This window comes from Conger conger, chromosome 1 (genome assembly GCF_963514075.1).
Source record: "Conger conger chromosome 1, fConCon1.1, whole genome shotgun sequence".
In the NCBI taxonomy this organism is placed as follows: Eukaryota; Metazoa; Chordata; class Actinopteri; order Anguilliformes; family Congridae; genus Conger; species Conger conger.
Window position 1 is genome coordinate 27,312,259 of NC_083760.1, and position 15,431 is coordinate 27,327,689.

General features: G+C 38.9%; 1 protein-coding gene across 1 annotated transcript in view; it reads right to left on the reverse strand.

Annotated features, from left to right (window-relative positions):
• The window catches only part of sntg2 (syntrophin, gamma 2), a 77,092-nt gene that overhangs the window by 46,268 nt on the left and 15,393 nt on the right, over positions 1-15,431 (reverse strand). Inside the window, exons 2-7 of the mRNA XM_061244375.1 lie at positions 8,449-8,586; positions 7,815-7,871; positions 7,322-7,379; positions 4,492-4,532; positions 3,207-3,248; positions 1,857-1,944 (exon numbers count right to left, since the gene is read on the reverse strand). Coding sequence (XP_061100359.1) covers positions 1,857-1,944; positions 3,207-3,248; positions 4,492-4,532; positions 7,322-7,379; positions 7,815-7,871; positions 8,449-8,586 — 424 coding nt within the window. The remainder of the gene's footprint in view (positions 1-1,856; positions 1,945-3,206; positions 3,249-4,491; positions 4,533-7,321; positions 7,380-7,814; positions 7,872-8,448; positions 8,587-15,431) is intronic.

Consider the following 15,431-nt stretch of genomic DNA (forward strand, 5'->3'; position numbering starts at 1 on the left):
AATGTCCAGTTATTAGTATGTACTGTACACCATGGAGTCTTAATCTTCCTCTGGTATTATGCCATAATCCGGGCCCAGCTATTATATTTAGCATAATTACGAATGGCACAATTTCCACCAAACCTCTTTTAAGTTCCCCCAAATTAAACCCGTAAAACTAAGGAGAAGGCTGACAGAAGCAAACTGAAAACGAGATTAATCTTGTTTGAGCCGAATTTGATCCACACCACTACCCACAACTTTTCAATGCTGCATGCCATACTATCAACAGCCAATATTATCTGCCGGGTCATATCTGACCCGTAAAACCACAGATGTAACCTTCAGAATTGAATAAAATGGTGACCATTAGTTTTGTTGTGTTTGTATAGCTGTTTTTCAGGATATCGTGAAGCCTTATTCCAATACAAAAAAACTTGATGGTATTCATTACAACCCTTAACTTGAAAACGGGTCAGATTTGACCCTAACACAATAGATGAACATGGGTTAAAATGTTCAGCATCAACAGATAAAGTAAACACATACCACAATAAGTGTCAATAGTTCCTTCAGACCAAGATGTCATAGGCCAGTCCCATCTGCTAGTCTCCAGAGCCAATTTACTATTCACAAAAGATGTGGATTTCTAATGGTTTCAACATATGTGCGACATTTGGAAGAATATGGCATGACATATTTCAACAAGGCTGTAAAACTTTGATATTGATTCACAAGGCTGTTTGAAGATGGGAGAATGTTTTTGTTCAAAGCTCAGTGCTTGTGTGTGTGAGTGTGTGTGTGTGTGTGCATGTAGAAAAAAAGATCATGTTCTGTTCTATTATCAGATGATCAGACAGCACTAAAATGGCTTTGAAGAAAAATCATTAAAATATCTTTCTATCACTTTTAAGGGCGAGAACTGACAAGCAGAAATAAATATTATATAATTATATATTTAAATTATTATATAAATGATATAAAAAAATATATAAATGTAGTTCAGAAAATAAATTGCACTCAATTCATACTCAAATTCAACTGAAAAAAGGAATGCGAGGAAAAATAAACTTTTGAATAAATAGGTGTAATATAACAGGCAAGCAATAACCACAAAATATAAGCAACCTACAGCAACAAACTACAGGCAGACTAGTCTCAAGCCACTGCTAGGTAAGAGTCACAATCTTCAGCAACAAATAGCAAGAAATTACAATCAGGCTACAGTCATGATCTACCGCCAGACACAAAGCTAAGCTACTCACAATCTATAGCAGTGGTCAACACTCCTGGAGAGCCACAGGAGGTACTGGTTTTTGAATTCGTGTTAATATCAGCAACTAATTCAGACCCAAGAAACCACATGAGGTGACTTAACTGTGTAATTAACTGCTTTAATTGGTTGATGAAGGGCAGAGTAACAACAAAAGCCAGCACACCCTGCGGATCTCCACGACCAGGAGTGAGGACCACTGACCCACAGCGAGATACAGATAGTGGACTGTTGGGGTGTATTCATTTTAAGAAGGAGTGCATTCACCTATTAGCATTTCTGTGGCATTCTGTGGCTTGCATCTCTGATGCCGACGCTTGACTTCAATAAGTGTACCATTAACCCTTGTGCAGTCTTAACATTCTGTATACTCCCATGGTCTTAAGGCTCAAAAATGCTTTCACTAAGCCCCTATTTTTCAAATCTATTTTGCATGAAGAAACAACCTGTCCTGATTACTTAGGCATCAAGTAAAAAAAGATAATTTAGGGGGTTTTCTCTGCAGTTAAACCTACTGGCAGGTCATTTTTGACCCTTCGAACAACACAAGGGTTAAGAATTTGCCATTATCAACAGACTTTCACTAGCTGCCCTAATCTCTTACCCAGGGGGAGTTTTAGGAAGGACGGCGCCTCCCGGAGGAATTGAACAGTAATGGTGACTTCATCTCCAGCACTACGCAGAAGTTGCACCTGTTACAGGTGGAGAGAAAAAAAGAGAGAGAGAGAGAGAGAGAGAGAGAGAGAGAGATAGACAGAGAGGTGGGAAATTCTAAGGAATTCAGCATGTCAAGACAGGCAGAGCACATATTTAGATTTCACACAGAGCATCACGCGAAGCCTAAAAACACCCACGGCCCAACCTTATTTACTCAACCGAGCTGGGTTGGGGGAAATTTAATAAGACAGATGCAAATTACCATAAGATTTTTTGGGGGAGAAGAAATGCCTCCACACGAGTTGTTGAGTTAGCAGATTTAATAAAAGCAATTATGTAGATGACAACTCAAACTTGCAGAAATGGCGAGAAAGCCTATTCACTTCAAAACTATTTCTCTCTGAAAAGAAAATTTGCGCCAGTGGAGAGCGGCTCCACATTAATCTTGGGCGCTTTTTGATATATATTTTTGAAAAGATATCTCTAAGTGTGTCGAAAATCTTCCCTTCCTTTCAAATATTAGTCACTCACGGTGATGCTATATCTTCCGAGCGAGAATTGCTACAGCCATGTCAATGTTCTCATGCCTGATCCAAAATTAGCTGCCTGCTTTCACGATGTGGATGAAAATGCTTACTAAATCTGGCCTTTGGTATTTAATGAAATCCACACACTCAACAGTTGAGCTGTGGTTCTCTTGCTAACATCACGTTGAATATTTTCCCACTCAGGGCTGCACAGCATGAAGCAAAATCGGTAAGCTTTCATTGGTTGTGAAAACATCACCCATATACTGCTTAAAAAGCACAGACTCACAAAACAGTCAGAGCAGAGAATCTGCACATATTCTTCTCCTCTCTTTTTCAAGCACATACACCAAGGGGCAATTTCAGATGGTTTCTTAAAAAAAAGGTCACAGTCCATTATAATATGTCTCTGTGGTATGCTTTCTTTCACATTGCTTGACTATTCCTTCCCTACCCATACAGAAATGTATCAGCACTCCTGAACCGAACCCCAAATGCATTTTTCTTTTTACATGATTTGCCCAAAACCGGCAGAAGAATAAAAAAACAGTTAGGCACCATCTTGCATTGTGCCATCTGAACAGATAGGTAGATGTGTTATTATATGGTGATGATGTCATAGTGACTGTAAAGTTTGTGATACAATGATGTCATCACAATGATCAATGATGTTATCACAGTGAACAAAATTGTATTGAAAAAGACATGCTGTTATACAATAATGACATCACAGTGAACACATGCTGTTAGAAGGCAATTATGTTACTTACCACTTCCTCATGAGTGGCATTTTCCACATTAATGCCATTGACCTAAAAACACAACACCCGATAACATTTTATGACCAAAACGCTCTTTAAAATGTAATGGTCACTTATCTTAATATCCATATTGTGATAATACAGTGGCATCATAAAGTCAAATGAACATAGCATTTAAGGGAAAATTCATTTTGTTGCCCTTTCCATGCTTTTAAAAAGACAATAATCCACAATATACATGCCCCACAGCAGGATAAAATACCATTAAACGCCAATACTGTGTAAAACATGCACTCAGTGACCACTTTATTAAGTACACGTGTACAGCAGCTTGTTAATGCACTCAATCTAATCTCCCAATCATGTGGCTGCAACTCAATGCATAAAAGCATTCATTACATTACATTACATTATTGGCATTTGGCAGTGACATACAGTTTATTAGACTAAGCAGGAGACAATCCTCCCCTGGAGCAATGCAGGGTTAAGGGCCTTGCTCAAGGGCCCAACGGCTGTGCGGATCTCATGGTGGCTACACCAGGATTAGAACCACCGACCTTGCGTGTCCCAGTCATTTACCTTAACCACTACACTACTGGCCGCCCTGAGAGATGGTCAAGAGGTTTGCTTGTTGCTCAGACCAAACATCAGAAAGGGGAAGAGAGACTTTGACCATGGAGTAGTCAGATGGTTGTTGTTGTTAGATGGGGTGGTTTGAGTATCTCAGAAAGTGCTGATCTCCTGGGATTTTCACACTCACAACAGTCTGTAGAATTTACAGAGAATGGTGTGAAAAACAACTCATCCAGTAAGCAGCAGTTCTGGGTGTGAAAACATGTTAATAAGAGAGGTCAGAGGATAATGGCCAGACTGGTTCAAGCTGACAGGAACATGACAATAACTCAAATAACTACACGTTACAACAGCACGTTACAGATCATCTGTGAACACACAACACATTGAACCTTGAAGTGGATGGGCTACATATAATAAAGTAGTCACTGAGTGTATACAGTATGTACTGTAATGCTAAATGAGGAGTACAGCAATAGTTATCTCCTAGGCAGCAGCTTACATTTTTCAAAAGCCATTTGAAATAAAAATATATCTCAAGACTCTTGTGAAGCGGAATGCTGGTCTTATATATACTGTAAATAGTTTTTTCAAGTGCTCCATTTACCCCATTAGATTATTGCCATGTAATCAAAGGGTAAAAGACTTGGCAATTCAGGGGGTTGGCTGGGCACCCATACAAACAGTTCACCTGCAGACAGGTGGCATCAACCCCACTGACCTGTAGCATCGCGTCTCCGACAAATAGCATTTCCATTTGATCTGCCGCAGCCCACAAAGCAAGAAGAGGAGTCAAAGGTTAATGGAAACTTGAGGAAATAATTACAGATTTCATGCTCAGCGATGGGTTAGCAACAGCAATCAGTTCCAGCATCAGACTAATCTGCATTTACATCCCTGAGCAGCCAGGAACAAAACAAACCCCGGGCTCGATCCTCGCGGCGCTAAAACCGCTCGGTGCTCTGACGTGTTTATGGACCAGACCGCTAACAAACGGCGCGCCGTGCCTTTAAACTAAATTCACATCTGAAACCCATCTGATCTGAGACCCGGGTTTGTAGGCGTATATCACAGGAACCGTGTATTGATAGGCTCATTTAGAAGAAGTGCCAGCTTAACGAGTCAGATAACAAGAACACTAACCCCGCTCAAGTGCCGTGTGATATACAGCAGAAAGCCAGACCAGGAGATAGGTCACTCTTGTTGTTTTATGAGTGACCTATCAAGAGATAGATCACACAGACCCCTTAACGCACGAGAGAAATGCTGTAGTACTAGTAACACTGCTCTGTACTATTGAAAGAAAATGTAAACAATAACAGTAAGTAGACAGTATGGTTCATAGTGTTTGGGACTAAGACATAGTTTGTTTCTTGATTTGGCTCTGCACTGCAAGATTTTTGATTTGCAGTCAAACAATTCATGTGTGGTTAAAGGGTAGCTCAGCTTCTCAGCTTTTATTTCATACTTTTTGGTTTCACAATGTACAAATGACAGAACTTTTTATATGTTGTCCCCCCATTTCAAGACACCATAACCTTCAGGACAAATGGCTTCACAAGTGTTTTTGATTTGTCAGGTGTGTGCAATTGCATCTTTAGTGCAGGTATAAGAAAGCTTTCAGTATCTAGTGTTGATTTTAGGCTTTTGACTGCCTTTGGAGTCTGTTATTGGTGTTTGTCAACATGAGAACCAGAGTTGTACCAATGAAAGTGATGGAAGCCATTGTGAGGCTGAGATATAAGAAAAAAACAGTCTAATATATACTGTAGGCCAACTCTTCGGCTTACCAGATAAACTATTTGCAACTTTAAGAAGAAAGAAAGCACCGGTGAGCTGAGAAATCACAAAGGGCCTAGCATGCCACTGAAGATTTCTACAGTTGAATTCTCACCTTAATGAGGAAACCCCCCCAAACACCTGTCCAGCAGACCAGAAACACTCTTCAGGAGGCAGGTGTGGACGTGTCAATGACTACTGTTCACAGAATACTTCACAAACAGAACTACAGAGGCTCAAAATGGCTGCAGTACAGAACTGGCAGAGCACCTCCAGAGAAGATACTCAATAAAGATGGGTCATAGACTTCAAGCAGTCATTGCATGCAAAGTATATGCAGCACAGTACAAAATATGACTACTTCCATTTACAAAACATGAATATGCTCCAGATGTTATGATGCACTGAAATGGGAGCACATAGCCAAATCAATCTTTTTTTCCTTTGCTTTACAATTATCGAGTGTTTTTATTGCTGTCATGTGTGGCAGAATGTGTGATTCCGTGAGAATTACTACCGCAGCACCAACTGTCTTCACCTTAATGTGAGACGCAAGCTGTACAGACTTGTCTCTTGGACAGCATATACGCAGAAATATTTAAAATTGATTATTATTTTTAGTTTCGGAATTATAATTGAACGTAACTGCAGGCAAATGCAGATCAGTTGCTTTGCTTGGCTGCTGAGTGAGTTATTAGTGCATATTCTCTGACTGAATCTACAGCACAACTACACATACTGTAACTAGATCTGCCAAACCCTGATTTCTCTCTCCCCTTCAGTCTATTCTTAAGGCCAGTAAAACAGCTATGAGTGAAACATCTCTTTCTCTCACACCTTCTTCCTCTCTTTATGTATCTTTTTCTCTCTCCCCACCCGCTCTGTATCACTGTCTCACTCCATTCCACAATCTGCTTCATCCAAGCAAATCTATGAACATTTGTGTGAACAGCCAAATGGATTCTCTGTTTATGTCAGCAACAATTTCAATAACAAATATCAGCCGAGTAAACCTCTAAATGCAGATTTCAACATCATTTCAGTTTAAATAGCTGAAAATTGTGCTTAAAGGTTATTATTGGCATGAATAAGCATAAAAAGATCATTCCTTTATGAGCCTTAATGTTGTTGTGAAAAGCCCATTAACAAAAACCATAGCATGTAGATTTCATTATGTGAGTCACCATTCAAAAAGGAAACCAAACTGAATAGTTTTCTTTTGTTTTATTCAGTAATTTGGAATGCTACGGGCAGAACTTTGTGCCGGCAGAAACTGAATTTTAATTACACGACTTGAATTTGAATTGCATAAATTGAATTTGTGTTTCCACAGTTTTTATACCAGAGATTGAACGTACGCCTACGTAAGTGAAGCTCCATGAAGGCAGGTATACTACCTAAAGTTCCATTCAGTTATGCACAAATTTCTGCCAATGATAGAATACTCCCCAAAACTGAAGGTACCAATGCAAAAACACCCTCAAACTATATGATCCTATCACAGTGGATTCAGTGGACAATTGTCCTTTCCAATGGCATGTATTCAATCAACATTCTTCTTTCAAATGAACCCATGATTAAAGGCACGTGAAACTGTTTCCCCTCATAATTACAGCGTGACAAATTCAGAAAATTGAAGGAAGAAAAAAACAAAACAGTAGCAGCATTCATAAATCAATAACAAATGTTGACTCAGTCCAGGTCACTATTTCAAATGGTTTGGATTGTCTTGTTTCATCAAGGGAGTTCGCCATATACCAATTTCTCCTTACCTGATTGTTCTTTGAAAATCTTTGAAATAACTACTGGGACTTTGTGTTCAGCTCCCCCCTGCAGGATAAAAAAACAGAAATGAGATAAAATCAAGAGACAGAGGTTCACATGATGCAGAACCATCTCTGGGAATTTCCTCATCAGTGATAAGTTGACTATTTTGCTTCAGTGAGGTAGTTTCTTTCATTCAAATCAACAACTACCTTCTAACACCAAAGGTGTATCTGGTTCCTAAATCACCGAAAAGTGCAAAGGAAACATTATTTCAAAGTAGAATTGCGAAATGCAATAACAAGTTGTCTATAATATGGTCAAATATGTGATGGTAGCAGTGGAGTGAACTAGCTGAACAAAGTTGGAGTTTAAAGCTCTATGTGAGTAAATATTTTTTTCACATGGAGAAACCCTGCTTTTAAGACTTCGCAAAGCCCCATGATGATAATAAGCATGAAAATAAAAAAAGATATAAAAATATATATACATTTTACTTACTTTGATGCTCAGGCCAAAGCCTCCAACAGCTTGTCTTCGAAGTACAACAGTTCTGCGCTTTAAAAAATGGAAATTTAGTTTGGTAAAGCAAGAAATACTGAAGCCGTGGCATATGTCATGAATAAACGTTGTTGGGCTAACAAATTCCTCATGGAAAAAAACCCCAAAAAAACAAAGAACAGAAGAGAAGTAGAGAAGCGTAAACAATGCAGGAATAACATGGTTATTGTGATTTGAAATGCGCAAGTAAGATGTGCTTGTCTATTGTTCTGATTGGCTGTGCCCACTGTATTCCTCGGGCTAAGGACCTTGGGTAACAGCAAGTTGTTTTTTTATTTTCCCTCTTGTATCTGCTGATAATCTCTCGGCAAGTTGGTTCTTTTCTATCCAGAATATTACCATTCACCTTTATGATCCTATTTTACAATTCTATCTCTGGGTTTTCGTTGTCCCCTTGCCTCACTGTGCTGTCATTACCATATGAAAAGGGTCTTGGCAACAAATTACCCGCAATTTCGAAATCGCGACATCACAAATAACGAGACACGCAGAGAAACGCCGCGCTTCTGTCTGTGTTCGATGGATTTAATCTTGTAGCATTCCCTTCGGAGGGGAAAAAGGCCTCGGTACTTACATTTGAATGGGATTCACCTCCACTGACTCTCACCACGTCCTGCTTCTGAATGGTTAGCGCTTCTTTAGTCAGCTTCAGACGTATATCACAGGTGTTCCCAGTGTCTTCATTATACAGCAGGGCTATTCCTGTTTTTGTCTGTTAATGGAAAAAAATATGTTTTTATTATGCTGTGATGAGTGAGGGGGGAGGAGTAATTTTATTATGTGGTTTTTGCTTATGTGAAAAATTCATGTAATCACATAGAGTGTGACATTAAAATTGTTTGATTTATCACATCCTGGCAACAGTATTGGATTATTCATTTTTGTGATAGCCAAATCAGCTCAATATGAACCATTTATATGCACTGTGATGCGTTCAGATGTGCTTAAGGGTTGCTGAAAAACACATGCACACAGCCTTTATAAATATGATCATACATTTTTCCAAAATATGTTACCTACTAGCATTACAAATGATATCCTGAGGTTCCCATAGCCACTGGATTAGCACAAACACTGGACCAATCATGCGGTTAGTGGTTCATTGTGACCCTTATGAAAGCAGGGCATTTTCAGGGGAAGGAGAGTAGAATGTCAAACAAAAATAATCTTTCAACGACCAATTGCACCAGTATATGCCTGGTACGGTGCACACTGATTCAATATGTTCGGCACAATTTGCAGTTTATCCATACACACACAAAACAACAAAAGGTCAACATTTACTATAAAAACTGGGTCAAACAGATGCATACCACAGTCAAAACAATAAATAGCCAAAGTGTCATAACATTCAGAGAAGTTAGAGAAACTGATGAAATGTTACAATACTAAAACAAACCGTGTTTACGAGTTATTTGCACAATAAAACTGCACTGTAGTGGCACAGGGGGAGTTCAGAGACAGAAGCAAGAAAATCTTTTTCAAAATATTGTGCAGAAAACAAAACAATACTTGTCTATTCCAACCAACTCTGTCAATGCAGAAAGTAGCAGAGGAGGTCTCTTTACATGGAATAAAGTATTGTCAAGCATTGAAGCTGAAAAATTAACCATGATTAAATGCAATAGCTCAAACTTTTAAAGTTTACATTCATTTAAATTTAAATTTTTTTCTTTTTTTATTAGCCTACCTACTGTAAACAGTTTCATATTATTAATTGCCATTAACATATTTCAGGCAGTAGCCATTTATACAGTATATATAGTCTTGTCATTCATTACCATTCATAGACATGGCTGACATGGTAATTGCTATGAGAAAATAATAGCTATAGCCTATAGACATAATAGCTATGAAGACCTACAATATCGATGGAAGGTTATTTTGTCTTAGGGAGAGCTCATTAAGGCTTTATTTACAGTTCATATTCAGTCCACCACTTCTAAATATCTCACCATATAAAATATTGAATAAAAACGCAGTTATGTTTTGTCACCCTAAAACATTTGGGAAAACTTGCTTACACGTACAAAAGAATCCCCCCCAAAAATATGAAAAATAATACAAAGTAAAAATGCAGTGCAGAGCCTGGAGCTGATGGTCCAATTGGCTGTTGTGCACACAGTGCTATTTCAGCAGCTCAGAGGCTGTGGGCTATGGCTGACCGATTCCCCACTATGTGGGTCACTGCTGTCCCCATATATCTCGAGGGCCTCCCCACACTGACCCTCTGTCACTTTAAAGCCTTCAGATAATAACATTATAACAAACCTCCCCATACGCCTGTGCTCAGTCTACGCTGGGGTTAATGGGTTGGAGCCAGTAGAGTGCATATCGAGGTCATTTGTGCACATACAGTTGCAGGAGAGCTGCACGCTCGTAGCAAAGAGTAAGCTGTGTATTGACTTAATGTGGCATTTGCAGAATTCTGTGTTCATGAATAATGAAGCTGACCTGGAAAGGTATGTGTGCGGTTACTGGAAACTGGAGCTTCTGTGTGTTTGTGTCTGTGTGCATGTGCAGGGTTGTGTGTTTGTGTGTGTGTGTGACTGCGTATATACCTATATATGTGTGGGGACACTAATTTAACATATCTTTTGATAAGGGGTCCAATTTCATTCTGGAATTTATTGCAAATTCCCTTTTATATTGTTAAAAGCAAGGCACTTAGGCAATGGGTAATGCACTTCTCATTTTAGAGTCTGACATTTTGAATTAGTTTCAACATAATAATGTGTTCTTTTTTTTGTTCAGATATTATTTTTAGATTAAATATTAAATATATCAAGATTTTCAGTTTATTAACGGTTTGGTAACACTACTTTTTGGTAACAAATGTAAAGTATGTATATGCATGCACCAGTTCCATAATGTCTTTTGTTTGAACAATCAATTGTTGCGACAGTGACTTAGTTCTGTTACACTTGAGCCTTGAGAAATAATTGAGCACATTAAACATCAGGGCTGTCCACTTACATTTAAGTAGTTATCCTCCAGGTGTCCCTGTAGGCATTCCTATAACTGCTTGGTAATAAGCATAGACATGCGACTAACAATATAATTACAAACTACTTCTGAGGTGTCTACCTATTAAAACAATAAAATGTTGAGAAAGAATTGAACTATGGGCACACAAATGAAAAGACAGAATATGGCACTATGATCAGATCAAAAAAATAGTTAAATAATTCAACACTTCAAAAATAGTTGGCAAGTATGCTGTTGAACATGATTAAAAAGAACGTTGATTTGGCAGGATCAGATGTACTGTGAGCTGTTTTGAACCCTTATGTTTGATTGCAATAGTGAAAATAACTCTTATTTTTTTTGTAAATAAATCAGCAAGCACTGTACTGTACCTGATTGTTTCTCTGCATTAATTGGCATAGCTACGTAATGTGCTGCCAATTGAAACAGAAAGATTTCTGAGACTAAAGTCTTGTGGACATACATCACTTTTTCTTTGTTACATTGGCTAGACTAATTTGCAATCACCCACTCTGGGTTGAGTGAGATCATGAATAAAACATAGAATGTTGTATCAAAACAATATCTAGCAAGATGGCAAAAATAGCAACGCGAACAATGTTGTTTGAGCAACACTTTAGTTAGATGTGTGAATTTGTATTTGCACTTGGACTGTTAATTTATGTTCTTTTGTTACTTTGCTGTCATATCCCATAAAGCAACATAAAAACATTGTACAAATATCAGTAGTGTGTTCATGATACCATAAGTTGCACCATATATGGGCTGGTGTGGGGGCCATTGCTTTAGTTCCTTATTTTGTAATGTGGGTAGCAAAACAAGCGTCTCTGCATTTTGGAAATCCATATACTACACAAAATAAGTTAAGGTCAGTGTCCTTTTCACAGCCAGGGTCCAGCAAGTGGCATGCAGAGAAATGTTAATAGAATGCCCATAGTTTGTTTAGGAAGAATGTTCTCTGGAGGAAATATCATTGTTGTCCGTTTTGCCATTGCATACTTCTACGAAAGTACTTGTATATAGGTATGCTATTATCTACGTTTTGTATAGACTCTCTGTAACAGGAAAAGTCCACGTATGAGATTCTCTGACCAGTATCGGTAATCTAGTTGCACAGTAAAATTGTTATCCCCATTTGTGAGCAAAAAATACAGTATAAATTCAGCTCAGCCTAGAACCAGCTAGTGATATGGTATTGAAGTAACAAATGAGAAGCATTTTAGCTAATGACATTACCTTTTGGTGTATAGTTTGTTAGACTTTAATAAAACAACACAGCATTTATTTGCCTGCTTAAGGAAGCCTTAGCATCTTCAATACGCTGAAACTGTTACGCTGTTCTTCAGATTTTATGGACGAAAAAGGTTGCCTACATCTAAATAGAGGACTTTCTTTTGGACACTTCCAAGGAATCTCTCGTCTCTCTAGCCTCTCGAGTATTCTTGAGTTAATATTTCTGAGGAAGACAGTGAAAACACCTTTGGCTCCACAATAGAGGGCATTTTCTTTGACGTGATCTCTATATCAGTGAGCATCTAAATACATCCTTTTTGGAAGACTGATTAGACATAACTTAAATAAACTATGCAGAATGCTCATTTTTGGTGATATTGTCATCAGATTTGAAAGTGGGTTTGTCTAGTGTTGTGGCTGTGGCTCTATTGTGTTTCTAAGTGTGGCACGCAATGCCACAATACTCTGTACCCACTCAAAACAGAAAATCTTTTCAGTGAGAAAATTATTTTACCCTGTGTTTGAGCTTCTTTAACTTAACTTGACTTGTAGTGTTACCTTTCAGAGGACACCAGGATTATGCCTATAGTCAAAATGGTTGAAGAATAGGCACAATGTATGATACAATTTGGCAACAAACATAAAATTTGAGCTGACATTTTTCTAATACTCATAAATATGAAGGAAACTGAGATGTTTTTGTTGCACTTAATGAATGACTTTTTGATTTGTTGGTTGAAATAGAGGCATGATGATAGTTCTATGGGCCATATGTATTCCATATATCATAAGAACATAACTTTTATACTTTTAAGTGTCATGAAGTGTTAAATCTCGTCTCTAAAATCCTCAGTGACACCAGATTCAAAAATCAAGAATTATACGCATTGACTTGACTGTAATAGCCATACTAACATCTTCTGAAGAGAACTCACCATTTATGTTTGCAACTGCTTAAAAAAAACTGATCAAAAGCATCATGATGTTTAATCCACAACTTTAAATGTCATAACCGGGCCATAAATGCTTGACTTTTTTCCAGTAGTAATGACTACATACTTATATAGCTCATTCCATCACTGTAAAGTGACATTAAATGTATGTATATTCTGTCTGTAGCCTCACTTGTTTTAGCACTTATAGTGCAACACATCCACGTTGTATGTGTTGCATTTGTTGCAATCTTATTTTGTATCAAAAGGGATGACACGACAAACATTTCTGCATCAGGCTTATTTTGCAGGTTTTCTCTAGCCTACATTGCATCTTCATAGAATTATTGTGCAAAAAGGACACAGAAAGCAGTGCATAGTCTGAATGTACTTTACATACACTAGAGGTGGTAACACTCCCACTCCAGGAGTGTGTATGTATATATATATATATATATATATATAGCACATTTATCCAAGGCACTGTAAATGGTTGGCATTTATATAGCACCTTTATCCAAAGCGCTGTGCAATTGATGCTTCTCATTCACCCATTCATACACACACTCACAAACCGACGGCGATTGGCTGCCATGCAAGGCACTGACCAGCTCGTCAGGAGCATTTGGGGGTTAGGTGTCTTGCTCAGGTATGCTTCGACACAGCCCGGGTGGGGGTTCGAACCAGCAACCCTCCGACTGCCAGACGAGTGCTCTTACTGCCTGAGCCATGTCACCCCCTGTGTACAATTCATATTGAAATTCATGCACACTCACAAACCAACTGCAATTGGCTGCCGTGCAAGGCACCAGCCAGGTCATCAGGAGCATTTGGGGGTTAGGTGCCTTGTTAGGTGGCACACATAGGGATCGAACCGGCAACCCTCCAACTTCCAGACAACTGCTCTTACCGCCTGAACCAATGCTGCCAATGTCGTTCATGTCAGGGAAACAGACCGGCTATAGTAGTCTACATACTGTACATCTACTTAGCAGAATCAAGTATACAAACACTTTAAAAAAGAAGGAAAGGGAAAAAAAAAGAAAAGATATGGTACGAGTATGAATCTGCTAAGAATACATTTACATTAGCAAGTACAGTTGGAAAAACTAGAAGCTATTTCCACTCTTCTAATAATTTGACATTAGGCAAATAAGTCATGTTACTTTTGGAACTCCTGAAAAAGGTTTCTGATATAACTTTGAATCCGGTATTGACAAATCAGAAGTAGTTTTGCCTGAGAAGTACTGCAGATCCTTCATGCAGATGGATTTTGACAAATGTATACAGAATCTGTTTGTGTGAGGACATTTACTGAAGCGGTATTCGTGACATGGACCTGATCATCATCCAATTAGTATTCATCCAAGCCGTGGTGTATATCCTCAGTGTGCTGAATGCTCCACTACTTCCCTATATAGTGGAATTGCTGGGGCGTGATGCCTGCTATAAATTTGGCAAAGAACATTTTACGATGGCTGGCATAAACTGACCTCCCAAACCCCCGCCAAACAGCAAACCAGCAATCAAACAAATATTGAGAGGGGAATGTACCAGGGAGCAATGGACAGAGGTCTTCAAGGGCAGACCGGTTGCCATGGTGACTGTAAGCGCAGAAAAAAAAACAGCTGCTGAGTTACCCTGAAGTGCCCAGGTAGTGCTGAAATGAATCCAATAAAGCAGCCATTGTAATTAGTGTCAACACGAAGATGGAACAGGGGCAATGGGCACCACAACCACCAGAAAAAAGGGGAACACTGGAAGAAGTCAAAGTCACAGGGCCAGTGGAGGATGCTGAAGTCACAGGGGCATACAGGGGAACAGCTGTCGAACGTGGCTTTTCGAAAGGGCAGGCACAGGTCACAAGGGGGTACGGCTGTCAGGCTGTACAAGTGGATAACTGGTTGCTGCCCATGGAGAGGGCTTTGGTAAAAAATCAAAACCATTCGCTCCATTCCTGAGCACTATATGCTATATTCCGAAAGGGATTTCACAGGGGAATGGCAGTGGTGATGAACTAGAATGATGTGAGGCCTGAGATGGTCGACTCTGTACACACGGAAGATTTGTTTGAATGGAGGGTTTCAAATTGCCCATTAGCTGCAGCTCCTCAATTGTCTGAAATGTGTGTCTAATGTGGACGACTTTCACAGTCCCAGCCTGGAAGGGAATGTAAGTGTACCAGACCCTATGCACAGTGAAGCAGATGATTTTATAAGCAAATGGTGGTCTGCAAAACTTGATGAAATCTTGTGGACACAGTCTGAAAATCTACTTTCAGAGGTTGTCTCCATTCTATCGGCATTCTGGAAGGATTACAGTTGATTATTAATTTGGCAGAAAATCAAACAGGGTGTTGTTGGTGTGTTGCAAATTATGTACTGTATATAGAAACTAATGGTAA